Source organism: Ahaetulla prasina, chromosome 1, assembly GCF_028640845.1.
Source record: "Ahaetulla prasina isolate Xishuangbanna chromosome 1, ASM2864084v1, whole genome shotgun sequence".
Lineage (NCBI taxonomy): Eukaryota > Metazoa > Chordata > Lepidosauria > Squamata > Colubridae > Ahaetulla > Ahaetulla prasina.
This window is the reverse complement of record NC_080539.1, coordinates 148,370,312-148,395,907: the sequence shown is the minus strand read 5'-3', so window position 1 is coordinate 148,395,907 and position 25,596 is coordinate 148,370,312. Positions and strand designations below refer to the sequence as shown.

General features: G+C 39.5%; 1 protein-coding gene across 1 annotated transcript in view; it reads right to left on the bottom strand.

Annotated features, from left to right (window-relative positions):
* Window positions 1–24,110, bottom strand: part of TPO (thyroid peroxidase) — a 52,010-nt gene extending 27,900 nt beyond the window's left edge. Inside the window, 5 exon segments of the mRNA XM_058177757.1 lie at window positions 2,044–2,250; window positions 4,788–4,917; window positions 13,748–13,880; window positions 17,413–17,570; window positions 24,085–24,110. Coding sequence (XP_058033740.1) covers window positions 2,044–2,250; window positions 4,788–4,917; window positions 13,748–13,880; window positions 17,413–17,570; window positions 24,085–24,110 — 654 coding nt within the window.
* Between the last annotated feature and the right edge of the window lie 1,486 nt (window positions 24,111–25,596).

The following is a 25,596-nucleotide window of genomic DNA, read 5'->3' as shown; positions in this document are numbered from 1 at the left end:
CTGGCTGTGAACCGCCCTGAGTCCTTCGGGAGAAGGGCGGTATAGAAATTTAAATAATAAATAAATAAATAAATTTACCTAACAACCGTGCTATTAACAACTGCAGCGATTCAATTAACAACTATGGCAAGAAAGGTTGTAAAATAGGGCAAAACTCACTTACCACATGTTTCACTTAGCAACATAAATTTTAGACTCAATTGTGATCGTACGTAGAGGACTACCTGTATTTAGCATCTTTGGAATATAACTTAAAGTGCGGGAATTCTGCAATATTCAGAAGCCTTCTCCAATTTTCCTTTTTTGTCACTGTGGAAATCAATTGGCCAACTCAGCTGTGGTTGAATTCCTGAACCAAGATGTTATACTTTCCCATTTCCAGTTACTTTGTAGGAGGAAGGTGTCACAAAGAAGTGTTGATTAAGTTACATATAACATTGCCATTCTTGTATATTACCTTTGTTCTGATTATTAAAGTTGCAGGAGATAAATATGCTGACAATTCAAAGAAAGCAATGTAGATTTCCCTACAGTTATTTTGGTGGAGCTGAAAATGTTAAGCTAAAATACCGTTTATGCATTTGGAACTACCCTTAATATTATGTCATGAGATTTTTATCATTGTGGTATCGAAATTAGTGGTGTTGCACAACAGTTTTTACACTGGAACATCTTAATTTTTTCATTCAGGGGAAATACACTGGGGTTGCCATGTAAGTATGTCATAATTCCATTTTATGTTAAATGCTAACAGAAGAATTCTTCTGCTAATGATCTGAGGGTGCATGTTTTATTCTTAATTATTTAGGAGAAAATATTTCTAGCTATTTAACTATATTTATCACAACTGAAATTTAAATAAAATATAATTACCATCCTGCCTTTAGAAAAAATAATTACTGTCAGGACATCAAATAGCTACTAGCTATTAAAATCTATCTCAGAATTATAATTATCACACTCAAGAGGATTCTTCTGTTTTGAGGGAAGAAATTCATTCTTCTGAGGTATTTTTCTTATTCTTAATCTTCAAAGAAATGATATATTAAATGGAAATTTAGAGACTAATTGCATAAGATATATAAACATAATTATTTATTATATTTTTGCTTCCCCCCCCCATAACAGTATTCTTGACCATTGGGTTGATTAGACTGTCAAAAAGCTTGGAATCTGTATTAGCATTTGAATTTGGGATTTTTTATTTCAATGTTGCATACTTTTTAACTGTATATGTGTTCATGTTTAGGGTAGAGTAAACATGAAAATAGTTTACTTCACAGTAAACCAAAATGTGTAGTTGTTTAACTTTGACTCAACATGTTACTACTTTATGGCTTAGTTTATTCTGTGAACTCAGCCAGCTATGTCTTGTTTAACAAGCCATAGTTAATGAAATTAAAATATCTGAATACACCCAAAGGGTTGTAATGGCTTGTCAATTTGACAAGACATAAAACAATGGAACAAATTGCTATAAAAACACCTATTATGTCTCCTATGGATATTGTGGAATAAATGAATATACTCCTCAATTATCTAGTACAAAGTCAAGATATCTAACCAAATAACCAAGTCCTGTCTGTGTCCTTTGTAGGATAACATCTGTTCCCATTAGGTTAAAGCAAAATGGAGATATCTGGGATGGATTTCTTGAATGTAAAACATATCCTCAAACCCAAAGGGACAATTTTCATTACAGCTTGGCTGGATTTTCATTATAGCTGGTAGGTCCCTGAAGAAGATTGCTATTTCCTCAAAGGACTGCCTCATTTTTTAATAACCATGCTGCGCAGGATGGCGAGACTTCTGAATATGCTCACCACTGGAATTTCATACGTCAAATACATCTGCTTGCACTGATAGGCCTCAAAGGACACCACTTGAAGCCCTTCAAGAGTAGAGTAGTTTAAGTAGATACAAGCACACATTTGTAAAATATGCAATGACAGATGATTTGGTCACATCCAAATGCACATCTGTGAATGGGACTCTTTTTTAAAAAAGTTTTTAAAAGTAAATAAATTTTTTTTTAAACAGTACCTGTATTGGGAAGCATGGATTTTGGTTTGCACAGGTCATTTGGCAATTGATGGCTCCCTGGAAGGAAAGTCGGTTTTCACTTTGGGGAGTAAAGGCAAGGTCATGGTCTATATATTGGCCCCACACAGTGATCAGATCAGAATATAACTCATCTCCAGTGACAGCCTCGTTAGACGCCTCAATAATTTTTCTCGTCACTTCACGTACCTGGAGGACAATGAGTGAACAAGCCACCATGTTACATAGTATTTTTTTCTTTCCTAATCTTATCCCACCCCTGAAAAAGCCCCCACCTCCAAATTGTTGGCTTGTTTCTCTACGTTTTGACAGACTGGTGCTTATATGCAGGTGTAGGAGTTGGACATCACAGAAGGTTGAATTTACCAACACCTTATTCATCCTTTTGGAAAATAAGAAACTTGTGACTTAGTATCTTGAGGGAGACTCACATTACTTGGTTATTTGGTAACTACTAACTGCACTCCTATACATGGCTACCCAGAGGTGACCTCCATTTAGTTCAATGGGACTTATGTTCAGATGCAATTACACTCCAAGACAGGGTTCTCCAACCTTGGCGACTTTAAGCCTGGAGGACTTCAACTCCCAGAATTCCCCAGCCAGCAAAGCTAGCTGGGGAATTCTGGGAGTTGAAGTCCTCCAGGCTTAAAGTCGCCAAGGTTGGAGACCCCTGCTCTAAGAGGTCTTACATAACATCCTCAATCATATAATGAGAGTACTTCTGTCCACCAAAAAGAGAAGGTGGGAAAGAAATTGAAAAGCACAGCTTCTGAAGGGAAGGGTCGCTTTCTGGCACCTGGATGAGAGCCTAGAAGTAGTCAGGCAATCAGTTGTTTGTCTTTCGGATGGTATTCATGTATGTCCAGAGTCTCTTTCCCAGGCAGAAATGCAGAAGTTGTCTTGCCTGTGCTGCAGTGAAAGATTTGCCTATTATGTATCGGTGATGGCTAATGGTTAAGATACTGGTCTTGTCAACCGGAAGGTCAACAACTCAAGATCCAAGAACTGCATGAACAGGGTGAGCTCCAGTTCCTGCCCCAAATCTTGCCAACCTAGCAGTTTGATATCATGCAAATGCAAGTAGATAAATAGGTACCAGCAGTGGGAAGATAACAGCATTGCGTGCACCTCGCATATAGTCATGCTGGCCATGTGACCACAAAAACATCTTCAGACAATGCTGGCTTCCTTGGCTAAAAAACATGACTGGACAGGGGAAACCTTTATCTTTTCAGTTTGCATGCTCTAGCAGTGCAATGAGACAAGCGCTGTGTTTTATTTGTTCTCGAATTGGTGCTGATGTTATATAGTATGTATAGACCTCCTTTCTACAATTCATGCATGCAACATGTGGAAGTAGCAGTATTCACAGATTTGAGGGGAACAACTCTTATTCTAATATGTTCAAAAAGGTGTAAGATCCAATACATCTATCCAGCCCCTAATCATATCTCCCTTTTTACATTCATTAGAAACAAGGCCATAATTTCCCATATATCTAATGTTCATGAATGAATAATTCCATATCAGCATTTCCCCAATCAATGGGAACTTGGCTAGAAAGGAAGGGAAGCACCATCTAGAATATTTTCTTTGTGAGCTTCCTAACATTTACCCCATGCAGCACATCTTCTATCATTCAAAGGCAGGGAATCTGTGTCTCTCCAGATATTGATGAGGGCAACATCTCAGCAGTGTGGAAAAAATATGAGGTCTGCTGGGAATTTTAGTTCACTAACATACAGAAGGCTGAAACTCATCCCTATAATCCTATAATCTATGGATTAGAAGACAGTATACAAAGTTGCCCCCAGCATGGGGCTCATCAATCTGAAAGGATCAACTTGTTATTCCATATCCTAAACAATGTCAGACAGGGATGCGGTAGCTCAGGGGCTAGGACGTTGAGCTTTTCGATTGAAAGGTCGGCAGCTCAGCAGTTCGAATCCCTAGTGCTGCCATGTAACAGAGTGAGCTCCTGTTACATATCCCAGCTTCTGCCAACCTAGCAGTTTCGAAAGCATGTAAAAATGCAAATAGAAAAAATAGGGACCACCTTTGGTGGGAAGGTAACAGCGTTCCGTGCGCCTTTGGCGTTGAGTCATGCTGGCCACATGACCACGGAGACATCTTCGGACAGCGCTGGCTCTTCGGCTTTGAAACAGAGATGAGCACCACCCCCTAGAGTTGGCAACAACTAGCACGTATGTGTGAGGGGAACCTTTACCTTTACCTTTAAACAATGTCAGAGTTTTCACTCTGCAACTGGACTTGAAGAGAGTGACAAAAATGAAAGATGTACAATGGCACTTTGGTACTCAACTGCTTTGAAACTCATCGGATTTGGTATTCAATGCATTTTGACATGAACATTTTGTCCCAGTACTCATCATTTGTTTGGTACTCGATGCACAAATTGGAACTTGTCAGTGTTGGCTGCCTTGTGACTTACTATATTATTCCTTATGGGAAAAATTTGTTTGGTGCTCATCATTTTTGGTACTCATCACACCTCCAGGAACCAATTAATGATAAGTACCAAGGTACCACTGAAACTCTGTTTCTTGAACTTTTTATGTCGGTATATGGTACATTCATTGACTATGTTTGTTGGATTGAATGTTGTTGGAGCTTTTTCTTGCCTGGAAGCTTATGTTTCAGCACAAAAAGCTTATGCCTACTAAGCAACTTTATTTTGAAAAATGATTTTGTCCTGTACTGACCGAAGGCAACGGAAATCCATTATATAAGAAACCGAGATTCCATCCTCTGGGCTGACTTAGTTCATCTTCGTAAACCGGAGGAAGCCATCTAGCTAGAGCAGTGTTGGAAGCTCCCCAAGTAGGATGTTCCCTATGTAATTAAAACAATTACATTAAAATAATTTATACCATTACAATTATTCATTATAACATGTCTATTCCATGTGTAATTTCCTTTCTATTCTTACAATCAGTCCTCAGTTAATGATAGCAATTGGAATTTCCATCACTTAGGTGTAAAGTGATGTCATGTGACTGCATCGCCGAGTGATGACAATCTCTGCAGTTCTCTTTGCCAACGTTAAGTGAGAATCACAGGTCCCCTAGTAATTTCCTACCAGGTTCCAGCAAGCAAAATCAATGGGGAAGCTGGCAAAAAGTCATGAGTCCTTGGAGGTTTGCAAGCAGGCTGGGGTTCAGGTAAATGGTTGATATGGGAGCTGCTGCAGCCCAGAGTGAGTGCAGTTAGTGGCTGCTGCTGACTGGAGCAAGCCAATCAAGTTGCACAAGCTGTTTCATTGTCTTGCAAGAGTCTCCAATCCTTGCATGGCCAGTAGCTGCCTTGTGAAGGGGCAGGCTGGGCATGCCTCATCAGCAGTGGGAGGAAGAAGATGGAGAAGGTCCCTGGGGCAACAGCAGCAGATTGGGGAAAGTTGAAGCTCACCCTGTGAGTGTAAATGTGGGGAGCTTGACAACCTCTCAAATTTTGATCATGTAACCCCAGAAGCACTGTAGCAGCAGGCTTAAGTATCATTCACTCATGTGGTAACTTAGGTCACTGAACAAATGATTGTTAAGTGGGGCCCTACCTGAACTTATTGTTTTATTACAGCCAAGCAACTCTACTTATGCCTGTACTTCTTGCCAGTGGAAGAGAAAAGAATCAGAGCATTGGAGGAAATGTCTAGTAATACTGGAATATTTAATTTTAAAGGAAATAAAGCTGAATGTAGCCAAATGTATCCTGGACTTCCCAAAACAGATGTTAATACACCCAAAGTGACGCTAAATGGAAGGAAGAAGCGATGGGCCCTCACATGGGGGGAAGTCCTAAAGCATGAGGTAATAGAAACACAGTTGCATATAATTTTAATCAGGAGGAATCGAAGAAAAAGTCAGCATGATCACCTATAAAATTAAATGAAGAGTTGAAAACGCAGAGAGAGAGAAAAAAACACGGAAAGAAGGTCAGGGCACAAAGGGCAAAGAGACAGGAAATCCTGAACTGAAGAACATGAGGAAAATGAGAGCCCAGAAGGTGCTGACATTAGAAAAAAGGATGCTAATAAAAACAAAAGCGCCTTTTTAAGATGTGTTCAAATGAAATTCTGAAGAAAAAGAATCAATATACCAACTGCCCAGGGAAGGCGATAAAATGTTAGCAGGTAAGTGGCAAAGTAGGGGCAAATTTACTTAAGATATTATGTCATTCATTCTTCTTTAGCAGAGAATTATGGGTTCCTCTGGAAGTTATGAAGAGCAGGTGAATTGCAGAATTAAGGCTTGAGCGTGATAAAAACATGGGTCCAAAAAGTATCAGATTCATACTTCAAGATTAAAAATTTAATATTTTTAGAAAAACTAAGTAGATGGCCTTCCTGAATCAGAGAGAGAGAGAGAGAGAGAGAGAATAATAGATAGATAGACAGACAGAAAGACAGACAGGTAGATCCTGAGGAACTGAAGTGTCAGATGACTGGAGGCGAGCCAATGCTACTCTCTCTTTTCAAAATGGGAAACAAGGAAGTAAACTAGAGGCTAGTCAGTTTGACTTTCATCTCTAGAGGGATTCTAGAATAGATCATAAAGAGAAGCAGCTTAAAAAGAATGGGATGATTAGACATAAACAAGCAAAGAGACAATCTTTTCCAGACTCATTTTAACTTTTTTTTAAAAAGGCAACTGCTTTATTAGATTATGGAAATGATCTAGGTATAGTGCAGCTTGATTTTGGTAAAGCATTTGTAAGTCTCTTGCGACAACGATCGGTAGGCTAATTAAAGTACAGGCTGGGTAGCATCGAAATTAAGTGGACAAATGGCTGGCCTGAAAACTGCATTCAAAGAGTGCTCATCAGTCCCTTATCAAATGGGAGAGAGGTATAAAGCGGGATGCTCCAAAAATCAGCCCTTTATTCCAGGGTTCCCCAATTCCAGGTCCGTGGACCAGCACTGGGCCGCAGCATGCCAAAAATCAGGCCACGGAAACAAGCAAAGCCCCATCTGTGGGATCAGGCAGCACATGAAACCACACCCCCTTTGGTCCGCGGAAAAACCTCTCTCCACAGAACTAGTCCCTGCTGCCCAAAAGGTTGGGGGGGCACTGCTCTCTTCTTAATATTTTATTAATTATTCTAAAATGGCCATAGCTTGCTAATGATACCACAATGGGTAGGATGACTAATGCCACTGAAAACAGAAACAATGTTCAAGACAGAATGATGTTTTATTCCAAGTAACGCAATGCATTTTAAGAGAGACTTCTGCCAAGTTCTTTACAAGTAGTCCTCAACTTATGATCACAACTGAGACCAGAATTTCCATTGCTAAGCAAGGCAGTTGTTAAGTGAGTTGAGCCTGATTTGTTGACTGGGTTTTTTTGCTCTGGTTGTTAAGCAAATCACTGGAGCTGTTACGTGAAGCATGCTGTCTTTTGCTTGTCATCTGGGAAACATTGCAAATGGCGATTACATGCAACCACTAAAAATACATGCTGGTTGCCCAGTGCCTAAATTTTGATCTCATAACCATGGAGTTATCACAATGGCGGAAATGTGAGGATTGATTATAGGTCTTTTTTTATTTCCCCTGTGCAGTTGCAATGTTGAACAGCCACTAAAACAAATGGTTGTAAATTAGCTCATTTGGTGCCCAGTTATGGACACCAGAAAGTTCAGAGAAATTGAAAAGCCTCAAAGGAAAGCATCAAAGGTGACCAGAGAACTAGAAACTGAACCCTGTAAAGAAAACCTTGAGGAGACGCCTTCCGGTCCCCGGCGGCAACGGCCGCCTGGAAGGCTCCCCCTGCCCCCAGCGCCCGAACCCGGCCGCCGCCGAGGCCCCCAGGGGCCAGGTGTTCCGAAAAGGACACCTGCCGCACGGACGGCTCGCCAGGGGTCTCCCAGCCGACATACAGGACTGTGGGGACCGATGCTGGCGCGTCCTAGGCTTGAGAGAATTATGGGTTCCTCTGGAAGTTATGAAGAGCAGGTGAATTGCAGAATTAAGGCTTGAGCGTGATAAAAACATGGGTCCAAAAAGTATCAGATTCATACTTCAAGATTAAAAATTTAATATTTTTAGAAAAACTAAGTAGATGGCCTTCCTGAATCAGAGAGAGAGAGAGAGAGAGAGAGAGAATAATAGATAGATAGACAGACAGAAAGACAGACAGGTAGATCCTGAGGAACTGAAGTGTCAGATGACTGGAGGAGAGCCAATGCTACTCTCTCTTTTCAAAATGGGAAACAAGGAAGTAAACTAGAGGCTAGTCAGTTTGACTTTCATCTCTAGAGGGATTCTAGAATAGATCATAAAGAGAAGCAGCTTAAAAAGAATGGGATGATTATACATAAACAAGCAAAGAGACAATCTTTTCCAGACTCATTTTAACTTTTTTTTAAAAAGGCAACTGCTTTATTAGATTATGGAAATGATCTAGGTATAGTGCAGCTTGATTTTGGTAAAGCATTTGTAAGTCTCTTGCGACAACGATCGGTAGGCTAATTAAAGTGCAGGCTGGGTAGCATCGAAATTAAGTGGACAAATGGCTGGCCTGAAAACTGCATTCAAAGAGTGCTCATCAGTCCCTTATCAAATGGGAGAGAGGTATAAAGTGGGATGCTCCAAAAATCAGCCCTTTATTCCAGGGGTCCCCAATTCCAGGTCCGTGGACCAGCACTGGGCCGCAGCATGCCAAAAATCAGGCCACGGAAACAAGCAAAGCCCCATCTGTGGGATCAGGCAGCACATGAAACCACACCCCCTTTGGTCCGCGGAAAAACCTCTCTCCACAGAACTAGTCCCTGCTGCCCAAAAGGTTGGGGGGGCACTGCTCTCTTCTTAATATTTTATTAATTATTCTAAAATGGCCATAGCTTGCCAATGATACCACAATGGGTAGGATGACTAATGCCACTGAAAACAGAAACAATGTTCAAGACAGAATGATGTTTTATTCCAAGTAACACAATGCATTTTAAGAGAGACTTCTGCCAAGTTCTTTACAAGTAGTCCTCAACTTATGATCACAACTGAGACCAGAATTTCCATTGCTAAGCAAGGCAGTTGTTAAGTGAGTTGAGCCTGATTTGTTGACTGGGTTTTTTTGCTCTGGTTGTTAAGCAAATCACTGGAGCTGTTACGTGAAGCATGCTGTCTTTTGCTTGTCATCTGGGAAACATTGCAAATGGCGATTACATGCAACCACTAAAAATACATGCTGGTTGCCCAGCGCCTAAATTTTGATCTCATAACCATGGAGTTATCACAATGGCGGAAATGTGAGGATTGATTATAGGTCTTTTTATTTCCCCTGTGCAGTTGCAATGTTGAACAGCCACTAAAACAAATGGTTGTAAATTAGCTCATTTGGTGCCCAGTTATGGACACCAGAAAGTTCAGAGAAATTGAAAAGCCTCAAAGGAAAGCATCAAAGGTGACCAGAGAACTAGAAACTGAACCCTGTAAAGAAAACCTTGAGGGAGACGACTTCCGGTGTCCAGCGGCAACGGACGTCTGGAAGGCTTCTCCTGCCTCCAGCGCCCGAATCCGGCCGCCGCCGAGGCCCTCAGGGGCCAGGTGTTCCGAAAAGGACACCTGCCGCACGGACGGCTCGCCAGGGGTCTCCCAGCCGACATATAGGACTGTGGGGACCGATGCTGGCGCGTCCTAGGCTTGGCGGGGTTTGGAGGCCACAGGCCGCGGCCATTATTTTGGTCGTCGCCTGGGCCGCTGTGCCCGTGACACCGGGCATTGGATTTATAACTGCAGCAGCCTGGTGGTGAACAGGAACGGAGAAGAATTGAGGAGGAGAAGGAAGGAATATCGGTAAACGTGAGTGGAGTGCCCGGAGTGCGGGGGTTTTTCTCCCCTGCGGTTGGAAGGAGCACGAGTTATTCTGGAGAGAGGAGAACTTAAAATAAGAAGATTACCGGTTTTGTGGAGCTCTGGAGAGAAGAGGTGATGGAGAAATTTAGGAGGGAAGGTTTGAGGCCCCCCCTCCTTCTGGGGAACAGTGGTGGCGTCCAGCTTCCGCCTTCACTATGAGAATTTTGATGACATCACTTCCCTTCGGCTTCCTGGTTGACTAACTGTACTCTGGACTCGTTGCTCCTGTGAGTGCCCCCTGGTGGATCCGGAGGAAATTACAAGGATACTGTGCCTGCCTGAGGATTTTGTATTTTTTTTTTCCTTAATGGCAAAAGGTCAGAGACCAACTGCTGGAGAGATGGAGAGAATTTTGGAAAAGTTATCTAATATGGACAAGAAATTGATGAAATAAGAGCAGAAATTGTGACTATCCAAAAGGATTTAAAGGATACTCAACAAGTTTCAGCAGAAAACAAGCAGAAAGTGGAAGGTTTGGAGGGTGAGATGCGGCAGTGCAGAAAAGAGAGGAGACGACAGGCAATGCTGTGCTTGGACTACAGATGGATAAAATGTCTTATTTCCTTAGGTTTCAAAATTTGGAAGAAGTGGACCAAGAAGACTTGAGAGATGTTGTGACTAAATTGTTGGGAGAATTTCTTGGGAGAGGTGTTGATTTCATGAATTGGGATGTGGATCGAGTTTATAGAGTTAATTCAATATGCACGCACGCATGCAGTTCCCAGAGAGGTTCATGTCAAATTTGTGAGAAGAGAGACGAGAGATGAAATTCTTAGAAAACATAGGAGTGGGGCACTGATTTACAGGGGCAGGGAGATAGCCATTCTGAGGCAGATTCCCAGACAGGTACGTGAAAAAAGAAAGAAATATTATTTTTTGTCAAGCAAATTGTACCAGAAGGGAGTGGGCTTCAGATGGCTGATGCCAGAGGGATTGATGATTTTCCGGGAGGGCATTACGAAAAAAATCAGTACAATGGCGGAGGCTACGGCCTAGGTGGAGGACCACAAAGCCCTCCTGGAACCAGATGACCCAGGAATTGAAGAAGGGGAGGTTATAGATCATGGGGCGGAAGCGGCTGCCGCTGTTGCGGCCCTGGAGTTGGGTCAGGCTGAACCCAGAGTTCTGAGATCCAAAACTAGGAAGTGATAAAGATATTTGGGATTGTGTTGGTTTTCCTTATTCTCTTTTGTACGATATTCTGTTTATTCTTGACCCTTCTTTATTACGTATTTAAAATTTGTAAACTTAGCTACTTCGTGTTACCTGCTTGCCATATGGCTGTTGTATGTGTTAAAAAATTTGAGTAAAATTCTTATTTTAGATAAGAAAAATGAAAATTTACCATACCTGATATGTATTTGTATAAACCTTTTTTTTGACTAATAAAAACTTTTTGAATAAAAAAAAAAAAAAAAAAAAAAAAGAAAACCTTGAGGAGCTGGCTATGTTTAATCTTGAGAAAAGATTATTGGGACAGCTATGATAATCCTCTTTAAATAAAGCAGATAAATAATCATCTGCTTTTCTTGATTATTCTCTTCATAGCCATTATTGAGAGTGACTGTGGAGGATGACAAGAAAGAATCAAGAAGAATGCTAAACACAAACAATTCACCCATAAGAGAGAAATTCATTAGTGTCTGCCTGCCTTCCTTCCTTCCTTCCTTCCTTCCTTCCTTCCTTCCTTCCTTCCTTCCTTCCTTCCTTCCTTCCTTCCTTCCGTCCATCCATCATCCATCCATCCATCTATCTACCTATCTATCTATCTATCTATCTATCTATCTATCTATCTATCTATCTATCTATCATCTAATCTATCTCATAAACTATCTCATAAATGACAGCTCAGTCCAGGCTAAAAAAAAACACAGTAGGAAAAGATTCAAACTATTCAAAACCACTCCACTTTAATTAACTCTCTAACAAAAGAGGATTACTGCCTTGGCTGATGAAGGGGCTTGCATAGCTCAATGAAGCTATGAACTATGCTGTTCAGGGCCACCCAAGATGGACAGGTCATAGCAGAGAGTTCTGACAAAATGTGATCCACTAAAGAAGGAAATGGCATTCCAGTATCTTTGCCATGAAAACCCCATGGACAGTACCAAAAGGGGTCACAATGGGTCGGACACGACTTCGCAACTAATAACAACAACAATAAAAGAGGGCTGGAGATATTGATGGCAGTTTCCAACTTTAAATACTTCATTGTGAAACCTTGCATTACACATCTCATCAAAATCTATGTAATCCTTACTTCTTGATCATATCCTGCTTTGGAGGGCCTTTCAATTATGTTTTTCTTTTCCTATAGGAACTTCAGATGAGACCATGAAGGAACACTGAAGTTTGCCATGCAGGCAGAGCTGAAGGGGATGGGGGTGCAGAGGAAATGGGGGTCATGGTTTCAGAATACAGAGACTCAACTAGATGAATCTGGGTCTCCAAAGAAGAAACACAATATAATAAAAAGAATAATAATTGGAAAGCAAACAAGTCCTAGTACTCATTTTAAAAGCATTATCTATAATCTGAATCTCCAAGAGAGGAAATTGGGGAGAAAAAAAGCAAATCTGAAGACTGTTATTCATACAAAGATTTTTTTTTTTCTGAGTGGACACTCGGTAGAGAACCATTATTTTATTAATACTTGATTGATCTTCAGTATACCAAAGGGCTCAATTTGCAAAGCAGCGTGAGACAGTAATACATTTAATTAACTGTGATAATTCACACTTGAAGGTTGACATATGCCTTAATAAAGCATTCAGATTAGTTACAGTTGATTTGTCTTTATTGAAATGGCATAAAGATCGGCATATAGTGCTATTTCACTCAATTAAAAATAATGATATGTTAATTTAACAGCTTAGCCAGTTATTTTCTTCTTGATTGCTTTAATATTTTAGCAGACAACTGACTGTTTCTAGGAGAAGAAGCTTTCCAATAGATTTCTAGGGAAGAAGAAGTGTGTAAATATATATTTTTTTAAATGATTAGATAGATCACTTGAAAGCACTGTGGGCCAGATAGTTCTGCTACTGCGCACAAAGGTCCTGTATTCATTTAAAATCTCTCAAGTGAAGGCAGTAAAAAGCAGTGATAACAGTCCAGAGCAGGGGTCTCCAATCTTGGCAACTTTAAGCCTGGAGGACTTCAACTCCCAGAATGCCAGCTTTGCTGGCTGAGGAATTCTGGGAGTTGAAGTCCTCCAGGCTTAAAGTTGCCAAGGTTGGAGACCCCTGGTCCAGAGTCTGCCAAGTGGCGATCCGTTCATAAAATGTTCATATTCTATCTGTTCATAGACTTAAAATAAATTTGCACCTGAACATAAATATGATTTATATGCTAAATTCCTCCACATGATTGTATAATGCAGCTACAGTAAACTGACAACCTACAAATAGTCCAAGGTTTAAATGTAGCTGTATTTAAGGATGGAGACTCATGTCTTCTGGATCTGCAAAATGTCCATTATTTCACTGCCAAGGTTTCAACTTTTACAAGAAAGCACATCTGTGTTCATGCCTTGTCAGATGAACCAAACCTCAACAGCTGCAGGGAAAAAGTAAAGCAAAATAGACCATGATCCAGTTTGTACATCATACTGAACCATAATTTAATATTCTCCATCCAAACGGGAATGAGCCTGGTAAAATGCCAAAGTCCACTGTCCATTTCTCTTTGACTTCAGAAAATCCCTCATTTGTCACTATGCTAAACTCTGAAGTGAGATTTAAAATAAACACTAATTTAGTAGACCAGAGTTTACTTTAAATTAGAAATGTAAATGTGGATACTAAGATTTACCTGTTGTTGCAGGCTCCAGTAATGCTTCTATACTTATTGGTTGCAGAGTTGTTTTGACACTTAAATGGCAGCATTTCAGGGACACATCCAGATATATTGGAAACCACAAGGAAAACTTCACTAGATAACTGATCTGGAATTTTACAAAAATTACCATAATTCTTCCCATCAATAATATTTTATGAATAGCAAACCTTATCACAGAGCATGATAGAGTGGTTTATGGATTTAATTTCAAAGACATGGTCCTAACATGGTCTATGTGACTTTTTTAAAAAAACCTGCCTACTGCACCCAAGGCAGGTGCAGTAGGCAGTTCGGATATTTTGAAAACAACCCATTAGTCTATTCCAAGCCACAAACAAAGCTATGAGCTAGTGCCTTCATTTTTATTATTCTAAAACATCCAACTTTTCAAAATGTGAGTGCTTGACTTGAATGGTAGGACAGTTCCAAATAATACCGACATTGTCAACTTCATGAAGAGACTGATAACACTTCACAAACTGAGATTTTTGCCACATGTTCCAGCTACTCTGAGCTGCTATTTAGGCTTAAGAGAGTGTTGGCTTGCTCCTAGTTTCCCTTCAAATAATCTTAGCTGTGATAGGAAGTTTTTCAAGCTCTGGAAAGAAAACAATGTCAAAAAAAAGTATCTCCATCTGAACTGGATATTACAGATTGTTTCTTCTGTAGAGACAAATTAATCTGCATATCTGTGTATCCATTAGAATTCTGATTAATATCAGTAGAATCCAAAGAACCAAGCCCAGTCACGTATTTTGAGCACTTGCTATAGGAGAAATTCTTCTTTATGGAGTGAAAATTGTCAGTAGTGCTTCATTATCAGGATAGACACATCCTTTCTGTTCAAGTATTTGTTGAATTGCTTAACTCCCCAAACCAAACACAGCTGTTTCCTGTCTGCTTGTGCCTAGCTCTTCTGTACAGCTATAAGAGAGCATTATGGGAAAGCAGTCCCTCATGACACATGAGATAACAATGACCATATTAGTTATGAGGAATCACATGCCAGCTTCACTGATTAATGTGGGCTATAAGGTGGTAAGCATCATATATGATGTCACCATTTTCTTTGCTTCTCTGAAGGCTTCTCGTGAAGCTCTTGATAACAAAAAAAGATTCCTGATTCTTGTGAAGAGAAGTCTTCTATAAACAGATTCATGAAAGAGAAAATGGATTAGGTACAGAAATGTTGATGACTAGATACTTTTGCTTGTAGATCCCAGTGTATCTCTGAGTTGATGATACTGGGTAGAGACAGTATTCATCTGGTTCAATGGTGGGATTCAAGTTTTGTTACTACCAGTTCTGTGGGAGTGGCTTGGTGGATGTGGCATGGCTTGGCGAGTATGGTGTGGCTTGTGGGTGTGGCTTCTGGGATGGCAGGGGAAGGATACTGTAAAATCTCCATTCCCTCACCACTCCAGGGGAAGATTACTGCAAAGACTAATGGCAAAATTCCCATTTCCTCTTGATCAGCTAGGATTCGGGTGGCAGAGAATAGATGGGGGTGGGACCAGTCAGAGGTGGCATTTACCAGTTCTCTGAACTATTCAAAATTTCTGCTACCGATTCTCCAGAACTGGTCAGAACCTGCTGAATACGACCTCTGATCTGGTTCCCTGATAATGAAAAAATACAAGTTTTTCCAAATATGTTTTTTTCCTGAAACCCCCAAGTTGTGAGAAGATCATAACATCCCTTTTCAATGTTTCTCCACTATCATGTCCTACCCAGTTGTTATAATGTAGTCAATGACTGACGCATTAGCTTGATGGCTAAATTGTCAAGAATTGGTCATAATAATTAATGCATACTAAAAAGAATTACGGCTATGACATATTTTGGGTCATTCACAAGTACGTGATTTTTCTCTGCACACTTCTGTAGGCCTTGCGCACCAATGGTATGACTCCCATTTGTTATACTAGTTTTAAAGATTCCGTGTTTGTTGTGTCATGCTCAAATACCATGTTCTACTAATCTTTGCAAAAGCTGCCTTGAGATTATGAAGATTCACCTAACAATTTTCTCCAGTAATTGTGATGTCATCTAAATAGCTCTAGGAATTTGGGCAGCTTTAAAATACTTGGTCTATTGCTTTCTACAAAAGTATTGATGCTGATGCTACATTTAAATCTAATGTTGCAGCTCTATTGCCATTTCTGCATATATTTCATGAGAAATATATAAAAACTTTATCCATTTCTATCTGTTTTAGGATTATTTTGTGAAATATTGTTCCCCAATGTGATTAGTAAAAATTATCCTCAATTCTTATTGTTCCACTAGTGGTAATGATTTAATGGCAACTTTAAAATATCCACAGATCTAACATATGCTCTTCTTAGCTGCGGAAACCAGAGATGTAGAAAGATGGGCTCTAATAAACTTTTCAAGGTTTTTTTCCTCAAGAAAAATAAACTTTTCCATCAAACTTTCTTCTAATTCACTTCAGTTATCATTTTCCTGCATGCTCCTCTGTTTTATCTTTGATGTCCTTAAGTGGGCCAATGCTATTTTTGAGCACAGTAGTCTTTGTGACAGAAAGTATAGCAGTATATGCAGGCTATTGATGGGGTCTTAAAAATTACAATGCATACAGGTGGGCCAAGTGAACTGAGCAGCCATACAAGATCACAGCTCTGCTGGATTAACCTCTAACAACGTAACACAATACTGAATGCCAGTGCATAACAATTTAGAGTCAGTGTAGTCTTTCCCTCTTCTTGCTTGCCATAATTGTATGTACACATCAAGAGATTAGCCATTTCCAACAAAGCTCAACAGGCTAATGCAGCCTGTTATTAACACACAGCTGCCTGCAATTACAATTACTGCAGGCTCGAGTCCCACCAGGCCCAAGGTTGACTCAGCCTTCCATCCTTTATAAGGTAGGTAAAATGAGGACCCAGATTGTTGGGGGCAATAAGTTGACTTTGTATATAAATATACAAATAGGATGAGACTATTGCCTTACACAATGTAAGCCGCCCTGAGTCTTCAGAGAAGGGCGGGATATAAATTCGAACAAAAAAAAAAAAAGCTGTCACATTCATAGCCTGTTGACTCACTGCATAGGCAGCGAATGGTTTAAACTATGCAAATAAGTAATATAAGCACAAAAAACTTAAATGCCAATTGCTAATTTTGTGCGAATGTCCCTTGGCATTTAGAGAAATAAAGAAAACTATTTTTTAAAAAAACTCAAATGCTTGTTAGTTTCTGAAACGTCTGTACATACGGCTAGATAATGAGCAATCCCTTCGTTTCTAATAAACTATATCCAACTAACAACAGCAACTATTTAAATAGCCCCAAAAAAGAAATTATGTTCATCATCATATACAGGATTTATGTGTCCTTGTTATTTGGCAAACTTGATTTTTTTTTCCCATCCTGGCCTGAAGCACAAATACAGTTTTATAAGAGTTTTCTTTTCTCTCTTTCATTTTCTTTTTTTAAAAAATCAAACATTTAAAGTGTTTAGCTGGGACTTCAAGTTCTGCTATAAATTTAAGTCTGACCTATGGCAATGTTTTTTTTTTTAATAAAATAGTACTGCTTTAATCTAGGAGACACAACCCTCTCAAGCAACCACAGGGTTCCATTCCCAGTATTATCCTTATGTATTTATTCACCGTTTGGAGACAGCATGCGTTTATGCTTCTGATGTTTTCCTTTCAAGTCTTGCGTGGAAGTTTCCATTTTTTCAGCTGCTCGAGATAAAACCTCGGTCTCTTCTTCCAGGTAATTAGGAAACGGTGCATAAGCCACTGTTTGACCTCTTTGGTGAAGACTACAGCAGAAATAAAAAAAATGAATAATAGGATTTTAATTACACTGGGCTTAGATGTGCACTGGGAAAGCAAGAAATAGAAGTCTCTTCTATTATTGCCAGGAAAAATGCTTAAATAAACACATTTGTCCAATAGAAAGGGAAGCATTATGACTTACATTTCTGTGAACTAGATTACTGTTCATCAGCATGGCTTGAAGCATGCAATTTAAAAACTTAAGCTGAATATATTTTGAATATATTTTCTGCTGGCTTTTAATATTAATGCCAATATTTGATGTTTGGCTTGCTCCTTTGGGTATTAAGGATAGTCTGCAAGAACAAATGGGATGGGCCATTGGTGAAATGTAAAATTTATTACTACCGGTTCTGTGGGCATGGCTTGGTGAGTGGGGGTAATGTGACTGGGTGGGCATGGCCAACTTTTTTTTTTTTACTTTTAAAAGCAATTTTTCTACAACCTCTTTGGCTGAAGAGGTTGTTAAAAAAATGCTTTTAAAAGGTTCTGACAATCCTAGCTGAGTTGCCTGATCGTCATAACCTTTTAAAAGCATTTTTCAGCCGAAGAGGTTGTAGAAAAAAATGCTTTTAAAGGGTTCTGACGATCCCAGATGAGCCGTGCGATCATCAGAGGCTTTTTTTTTTAACTTTTAAAAGCATTTTTTTGGCCGAAGAAAAAATGCTTTTAAAAGTAAAAAAAAAAACCCTCTGATGATCGCATGGCTCAGCCGGGCATGGGTGGTGGTGGGGGGTGATTTTTGCTACCGGTTCTCCAAACCATCCACCGGCATCACTACCGGATTGAGCATTTCACCCCTGGAATGAACCCTTCCTTTCCACTAATATCTACCTACTGATTATTTACTAGAATTTGATTTTTTCTCTTCTGTCTATGAGTTTTGGCATCACTTTTCAAAAAATTTTCCAGAATGGAAAAGTTGAGGTGATCAAGATTACTACATGTGGCAAAATTGTATGAAGGTAGATTGAAGCATTTGGCATGAAATGTTAGGGAGTTAGAAATGCACTGCCACACGCATCCATCTAAATCAGAGCCTATATTGTACAAAAAAAAAAACCCTCTTACAAAATGTGGCACAAAACTTTTCTATTTCATTCATAACTTCTAACATTGATGATTGTAGAATAATTTACAATGCTTACTGACCTTCCGAAATATCATCTGCTTCTTTGGGGCATATAAATTGATTTTTCCACTTCCTCGAGTGCCATATGGCTCTTTTGTATCCTCATCGGGATACAAAGCAACAACAGCAACAGCAACAATCGGCTGAGAGGATGAGGTATAAAGAGACAATTTTCTGCAGAAGTGGTTGCAGAATAATCTTTTTTTTTTGGAAGTTTAGTTCTACTTTTGTCTCATAAGTACATTATTTAACACTTGTATGAGATGGGGGGCGGGGGAGAGAATCTGAACAATCTTTCACCAAAATATCAAGGGACAAATTTTGTGTGCAGCATATTTTATCAACTCCGATTAAAACTACGTTTTCAGTTACTATAAGAACAAACCACCCGATGTATCAAATGGGTAACACCCAGCTGCTCTTCTATTATTATGTTCCTTTATTTTAGAGAAAGAACACAATGATTTGATCTAGTTTGGGGTCTCTATTTTCCTTCTATATAAGATTAATAGATTAATAAGATTAAAGATTTTTTTAAAAAAAATGACAAGGAAGAAGAATTTAAAGGAAAACTTTGTGGATAATATGCATTTAAAAATAAAATATCTGGGACATGGCTAGAAATATTTTATTCCATCCTCTGATAACATGGAAGTTTCAATCCAAACTCAACCACCGAGTTTTTGATTTTTTTGGTTAAGAAAACAATAGCAGGATGCTACATTGTTGTATATGGGTAGTCCTCGACTTACAGCAGTTCATTTAGTGACCATTCAAAGTTACAATGGCATTGAAAAAAGGAACTTAGGATCATTTCTCACAGTTACAACTTTTTATAGCATCCCCACAACCATGTTATCAAAATTCAGATGCTTGGCAACTGGTTCATATTTATGACTGTTGCTCTATCCCCAGGTCAGGTGATCATCTTGTGCGACCTTCTCACAAACAAAGTCAATGGGAAAGCCAGATTCACTTAACAACCAGATTACCAATTTATCAACTGCAGTAATTCATTTAACCACAGTGGCAAGAAAGGTCATAAAATGAGCCAAAACTCACTAAACAAATGCCTCACTTAACAACAAAAATTTGGGGCTCGGTTGTGGTCGTAAATGGAGGACTACCGGTATTGTGTACAGAATACACGATTTCATCCCCGGTGCTAGCAATGGCATTTAATCAGTATCATTTGTTTGGTCAATTAAAATAGGATCCCTGCAGCCACTCTAAAGAAATGAAAATTAGCTTTTTCTCACTTTCCTCTACAGCTCCTTGTGCTGTCTAGCAGGGTTTATACAATGTACTTAATCAGGTCTCTTGAAGATCAAGCAATTGCGCTAATTAATTCATTAAATTTACATGGCTGCCCATCTCACTTGCAGTTAAAACATATACAGTTAAAACACAAATCACATTCTTCCACCATTAAATACAGTTAAAAATTAAAAGCTACAATAAAAATACAATAAAAAGATAGAGGAGACCTATATATACCTACCTCTATACAGTATAACCACTTAATTGGTTAATTAAGGAATCCATACTTCCTTGGGAACCTCAAGTCTGAGGTCACATCCAGTTGTTGAGTGCCTTCCAGAAAGCTGGAAGATTGGGGAAATTTCACCTGGTGGTGGGGTGTGAGGTGCCAGAGGACGGGTACCATAGCAGAAAAGACTCTGATTCTGGATGCTACCTAACAATGCTCCTTAGCCGACAGCACCTGTTCCTTCTGTTGGATCTGATGGGATGACTAGACGCAATCAGGGAGAGAAATAATGTGAGCCCCATGCCATAGAGGGCTTTAAAGGTCAGCACCTTGAATTGGAGCTGGAAACAACCTGACAGCCAATGTAGTTTGTGAAGCAGAGATGTAATATGTGCAGTTCTTGAAACACACGTAACTGCCTGTGTTGCTACATTTTGAAGCTTCCAGATAAACATCAAGGGTAGCTCAAAGTAAAGCATGTTACTGTAATCCATTTGGAAGGTTACTATGGAACCTAGCAGTTGAGAGTAGGGCTTCCCAACCCAGGGAAGGAGGCAAGTGATGTACATCACGAAACCTTCCTGACCACAATGGCTTTTGTTCAGTCCGCTAAGTCGTGTTCGACTCTTCACAACCCATGGACCATAGCAAACCAATCCTGTGCCCCGCTGTCCTCCACGATCTCCCTGAGCTTACCCAAATTCATTGCATTGATTGTTCATTGCATTGATGACATTATCTAACCATCTTGACTCAGCATTGCATCCTTCCGAGATAGGTAAAATGAGGACCCAGATTGTTGGGGGCAATAGGCTGACTCTGTAAACCACTTAGGGAGGGCTATAAAGCACTGTGAAACGGTATATAAGTCTAAGTGCTAAGTCTAAGTGCAATTGCTATCTCTGAGGTCCTCTTCTCTTTTTGCTTTCATCCTTTCCCAACATCAGGGTCTTTTACCAGGAGTCCTCTCTTCTCATTAAGTGGCCAAAGTATTTCAGCTTCAGTTTCAGTACCTGTCCTTCCAAAGAACAGTCAGGATTGATTTCAAGAATTGACTGATTTGATCTCCTTGCAGTCCAAGTAGCTCTCAATTGTCACTTGCTTTTTGAATTGCCAGCAAGGAGACGGCTGATATGCTACACCTAGATCTGTTCCCCAGGTCGTCCAGCCCCTGGCCTTCAGTCTGGCCCTTGACTGGGGGAGCTCAGGGCCTGGTGTTCTACCACGTTTCAGGGGTGAAATGCTCCAAAGTCTGCTACCAGTTTGCTTCACTACCGGTTTGCTTCGCATGCGCATGCGCACTGCAGACACTACCATGCAGCGCTGAAAAAGGAGGATTAAGAAGACTTTTCTGAGTCTGCAAAGGTAAGTAGAACAGCAAGGGGGGGAACAGCTGTGCCACACAATTTAGATTCACTAGAAAGAAGGATTTCCTGCTTTCTAGCGAATATAAATCACGCAGCACAGCTGATCATTGGAAATACCAGTTCACCCAAACCAGTAGCATTTTTTTTTACTACCGGTTCATCCAAACTGGTAGCATTTATTAACCTCATTCAGGGGAACCGGTCTGAACCAGTAGCATTTCACCCCTGCTGTCCACCCATCTTATCTCACAGGCCATATACAAAGAGGTGGCAAGCTGGATTTGGTCCAAGTATTCAAAGACTAATGCTTCTCTATTTTCTCTGGCAGAGTTTTAGAGAATTCAATTATTTCTGTATCAAAGTGAATGCAGAGTCATTTCTGAATTAAGATGAACGTGCCCATTGATATTGGCAGCCTTTGTAGTGATTTCAGCAAATAAATGCCATGTGCCATTCACAGACACAGCATTGTGTTTGGGTTTTTAAAATGCAATTAACGGAATAGCTATGCTACAAAATAAATCCATTTGGCCAATAGGGTCCTCCTTCAAGTTCAGATAAAATGAAATCAATTTTTGTTCACTTGGCTGAAGTACTTTCAAGTCTTAGTTCATAAAAATCAGCAAACGTAACCCTGAGATCCTGTGTATAGAATTATTAAGAGTTTTTCAGGCTGTAACTAAATCAGAAACTGCCTCTTCAATTCAAGAGTGCTTTTTCATTCTCAAGGGTAGCATTGAAACTTATTGGCATTGCACGGCTGCAGTCTTTCAATGAGAAATCTAAACACTTGAGTTTTCACAGTGCTGAGAATGCTGTTGCTTTGTGAAGATCTGATTTAAAATAATATATCTCCTTTCTCTGTTTTCTTTCCTCCCCTGTAACAGTTGGCATTCTCATAATACATTCCTGAGACTTCAAATAAAAAAATCCTCAACCTGAACAATACATATCTTCATTAAAGAACAAGTATCTTCCAAAATCCTTTCAAGTCTTCCCAGATTTTCCCCCACCACCAGTTTCAAAAATATTTTCAAGTGATAGTTTATGGAAAATATGATTATTTAAAGTAATTATGCTATGGAAAGGAAACAGATCTGAAAGGTCACTAAGTTGCACGAAAGCTTGTAGTTACATTTCTAGACAATGATGTATATACTACCAAAGAAGATACAAATATAAATGTTTGGACTTAGAGTCCATATCATTTTTTTTAAGTCAGTTTCTATGGAGAAGGATAAAACCAAAAACCACACACAATGTTCAGAGTGACCTTTTATTCCTCATATTTTTGATAGTTCTTTTGAATAGTTAAAAGGTATTAGAATGCCACTGAGTTGGGCTGGGCCTCTATGTTGTCTATACTACATGGACAATACCTACCACAGCACCAATTCATACCTTAGCAGAATACCAGAGTTGGAAGGGACCTTGGAGGTCTTCTAGTCCAGTTCCCTGCTCAATCAGGAGACCCTAGACCATATCAGACAAATAATGGTCCAATTTTTCCTAAAAATCTCCAATGATGGCACACCCACAACTTCTGGAGGCAAGTCATTCCACTGGTTAATTGTTCTGTTAGGACATTTCTCCTTAGTTCCAGGTAAATTTTCTCCTTGATTAGTTTCCATCACTGCTTTTTGTCCTGTCTTCAGGTGCTTCAGGTGCTTTGGATATTGGAAGACTGTTATCATGTCACCTCTAGTCCGTCTTTTAATTAAGCTAGATATATCCAATTCCTGCAACCATTCTTCATATTTTTTAGCCTCAAGTGCTCTTAATATCTTTCTTGCTGTTCTCTGAACACTTTCTTAGAGTCTCAACGTCTTTTTATATAGCCTGTCCACCCATCTTATCTCTTGACTTTCCTAAGTCTAACCAAGCCCAGTTGCTTTCTTCAATCATCTTGTATCATATGGCCAAAGTCACTAGAGTAGCCTGTCTTCAGTTGTCTAGGACTCATTGACTGGTTCTGTTTGTAGTCTACACTATTCTTAATTTGTTGTTAGTTGCGAAGTCGTGTCTGACCCATCGCAACCCCATGGACAACATTCCTCCAGGCCTTCCTGTCCTCTACCATCCTCTGGAGTCCATTTAAGCTCATGCCGACTGCTTCAGTGACTCCATCCAGCCACCTCATTCTCTGTCGTCCCCTTCTTCTTTTGCCCTCAATCTTTCCCAGCATTAGGCTCTTCTCCAGTGAGTCCTTCTTTCTCATTAGGTGGCCAAAGTATTTCAGTTTCATCTTCAGGATCTGGCCTTCTAAAGAGCAGTCAGGGTTTTTATTATTATTTTATTATTTTTTATTATTATTATTATTTTTAATTTATTATTTATATTTTTATTATTATGTATATTTTATTATTATTATTTTTATTATTCTTAATAATAGTCCCCAAATCCCTAATTCAAAAGCATCTATCTTCTTTTCTTCTTTTCTTTTATGTGTTCAGTTCTTTACCATTGGAAACCCATTGCCTTGTCTATTATTGTCATAGAAATATTCTTACCTTTTTTTTGATTTGGCCGATTCCATCTTCCCACTGCCTGTCACTATCTATTTCTAATTCCCTTTACTGCTTTCACATCTATGTTATCAATAAGATGTTTGCTAAGCATGCTGGTTGACATGACCTTGAATCCTTACCCTCCCAACACATCCCCTGCCATCTTTCATTTTCCAACTTTTACTCAAAATGATATTACTTCAGGTAACAAGGTGACATCCCCTTTATACCACAATTGGTTGGCATATTAATTTCCAATTTTGGTTCTGGTTGCCGTCCCTTCCAGTCCTGCCAAATTTATAAAATATTTGCTGTGCAAGTTAAATAGGGAAGAGAACAAGGGCTATACTGTATTCTCTCTCTACTCTTCATACCCTTTTCTCTCGGCTTCTGAAAGTGTTCCTCAAAAGACAAGAGTCCTGGTACACCTGTTACTTGTAAGAATATATTTCATGTTCACAGTCAAAAGCCATGCTTATAGTCCATAGAGCAAAGATTTTTTTCCTAACTGTCCCAAAGAGAAAAAAATAGTAATAATTGCAGACTATAGGAACCATTTACACTCCCCAGGTGAACCTGAGGACACTGAGAAACCTCCAAGTGCTTCAACGACCCTCTAAAAGATGCAAATGTCTCATTTGTCTGCAAGGACTATAAATCCTTCCACTCCCCACTATCCTGTCAGAGCTGAAGAAGCTTCTAGGATAAGAAGCGAAATGTCTTCAAAGAAAAACAACAACAAGGAAGTCCGATTGCCTCCTGGAAAAGCACCTTTGGGACAACCATGACCTGGACGACTGAGAATCTCTACAGAATTCTTTTCCTAAATTCTCTTCTTTCCATTTGCTTAGCTATGTGATTTCATCTGCCTTTTTTGAAACGTCCATTTCATTTGGGGTTTCGCTCTCTCTGTAGGGTTTCTACTCACCTTGTTAGAATTTTAAACAAATCATTGCTTAAGTAAGGAAACAGTGCAAAAGGCTGGTAAATCTGCACCTTCTGTTGCCTCTGTCGTTTTTGGTATAGCATCTATCCCCCAATTACCTGCTGCCTCTGGACTGCATAGACTTGTTCCTGCGGACATAGAATCATTTGCAGATTAACTGCTTCTTCTGCAGCTTTAAACAGCTCGGTTCGGTATTTTGATTGCCTCCGGTGCCTTTCTACTTGACAGCCGGATTATTGCTTCTTATGTGTAACTTTTTAGTGGGATTGGTTCTTGAATACATTCTCTGTATATAGATATTTCTGTCACTCTGGAATTCCGTTTGTGAAGGGTTTCAATATAACTTCTGTCTTCTTCTAACCTTATTTGCCTCTCTATTTTCTAGCAGACTTTCTCTGTGATTATTCTTGAATATATTAGCAATAAATGTTCTTATGAGCTTCTTAAGAATAGCATCATTTTGCTCTTTGTTCTATTATTTTCTTCTATGTGTTAGCATTATTGAAACGGAGATCTTTCTTTGTTGCTTGTTGCTGTTCATTGTCATTATTTGCCTTTCTTGTTTTCCA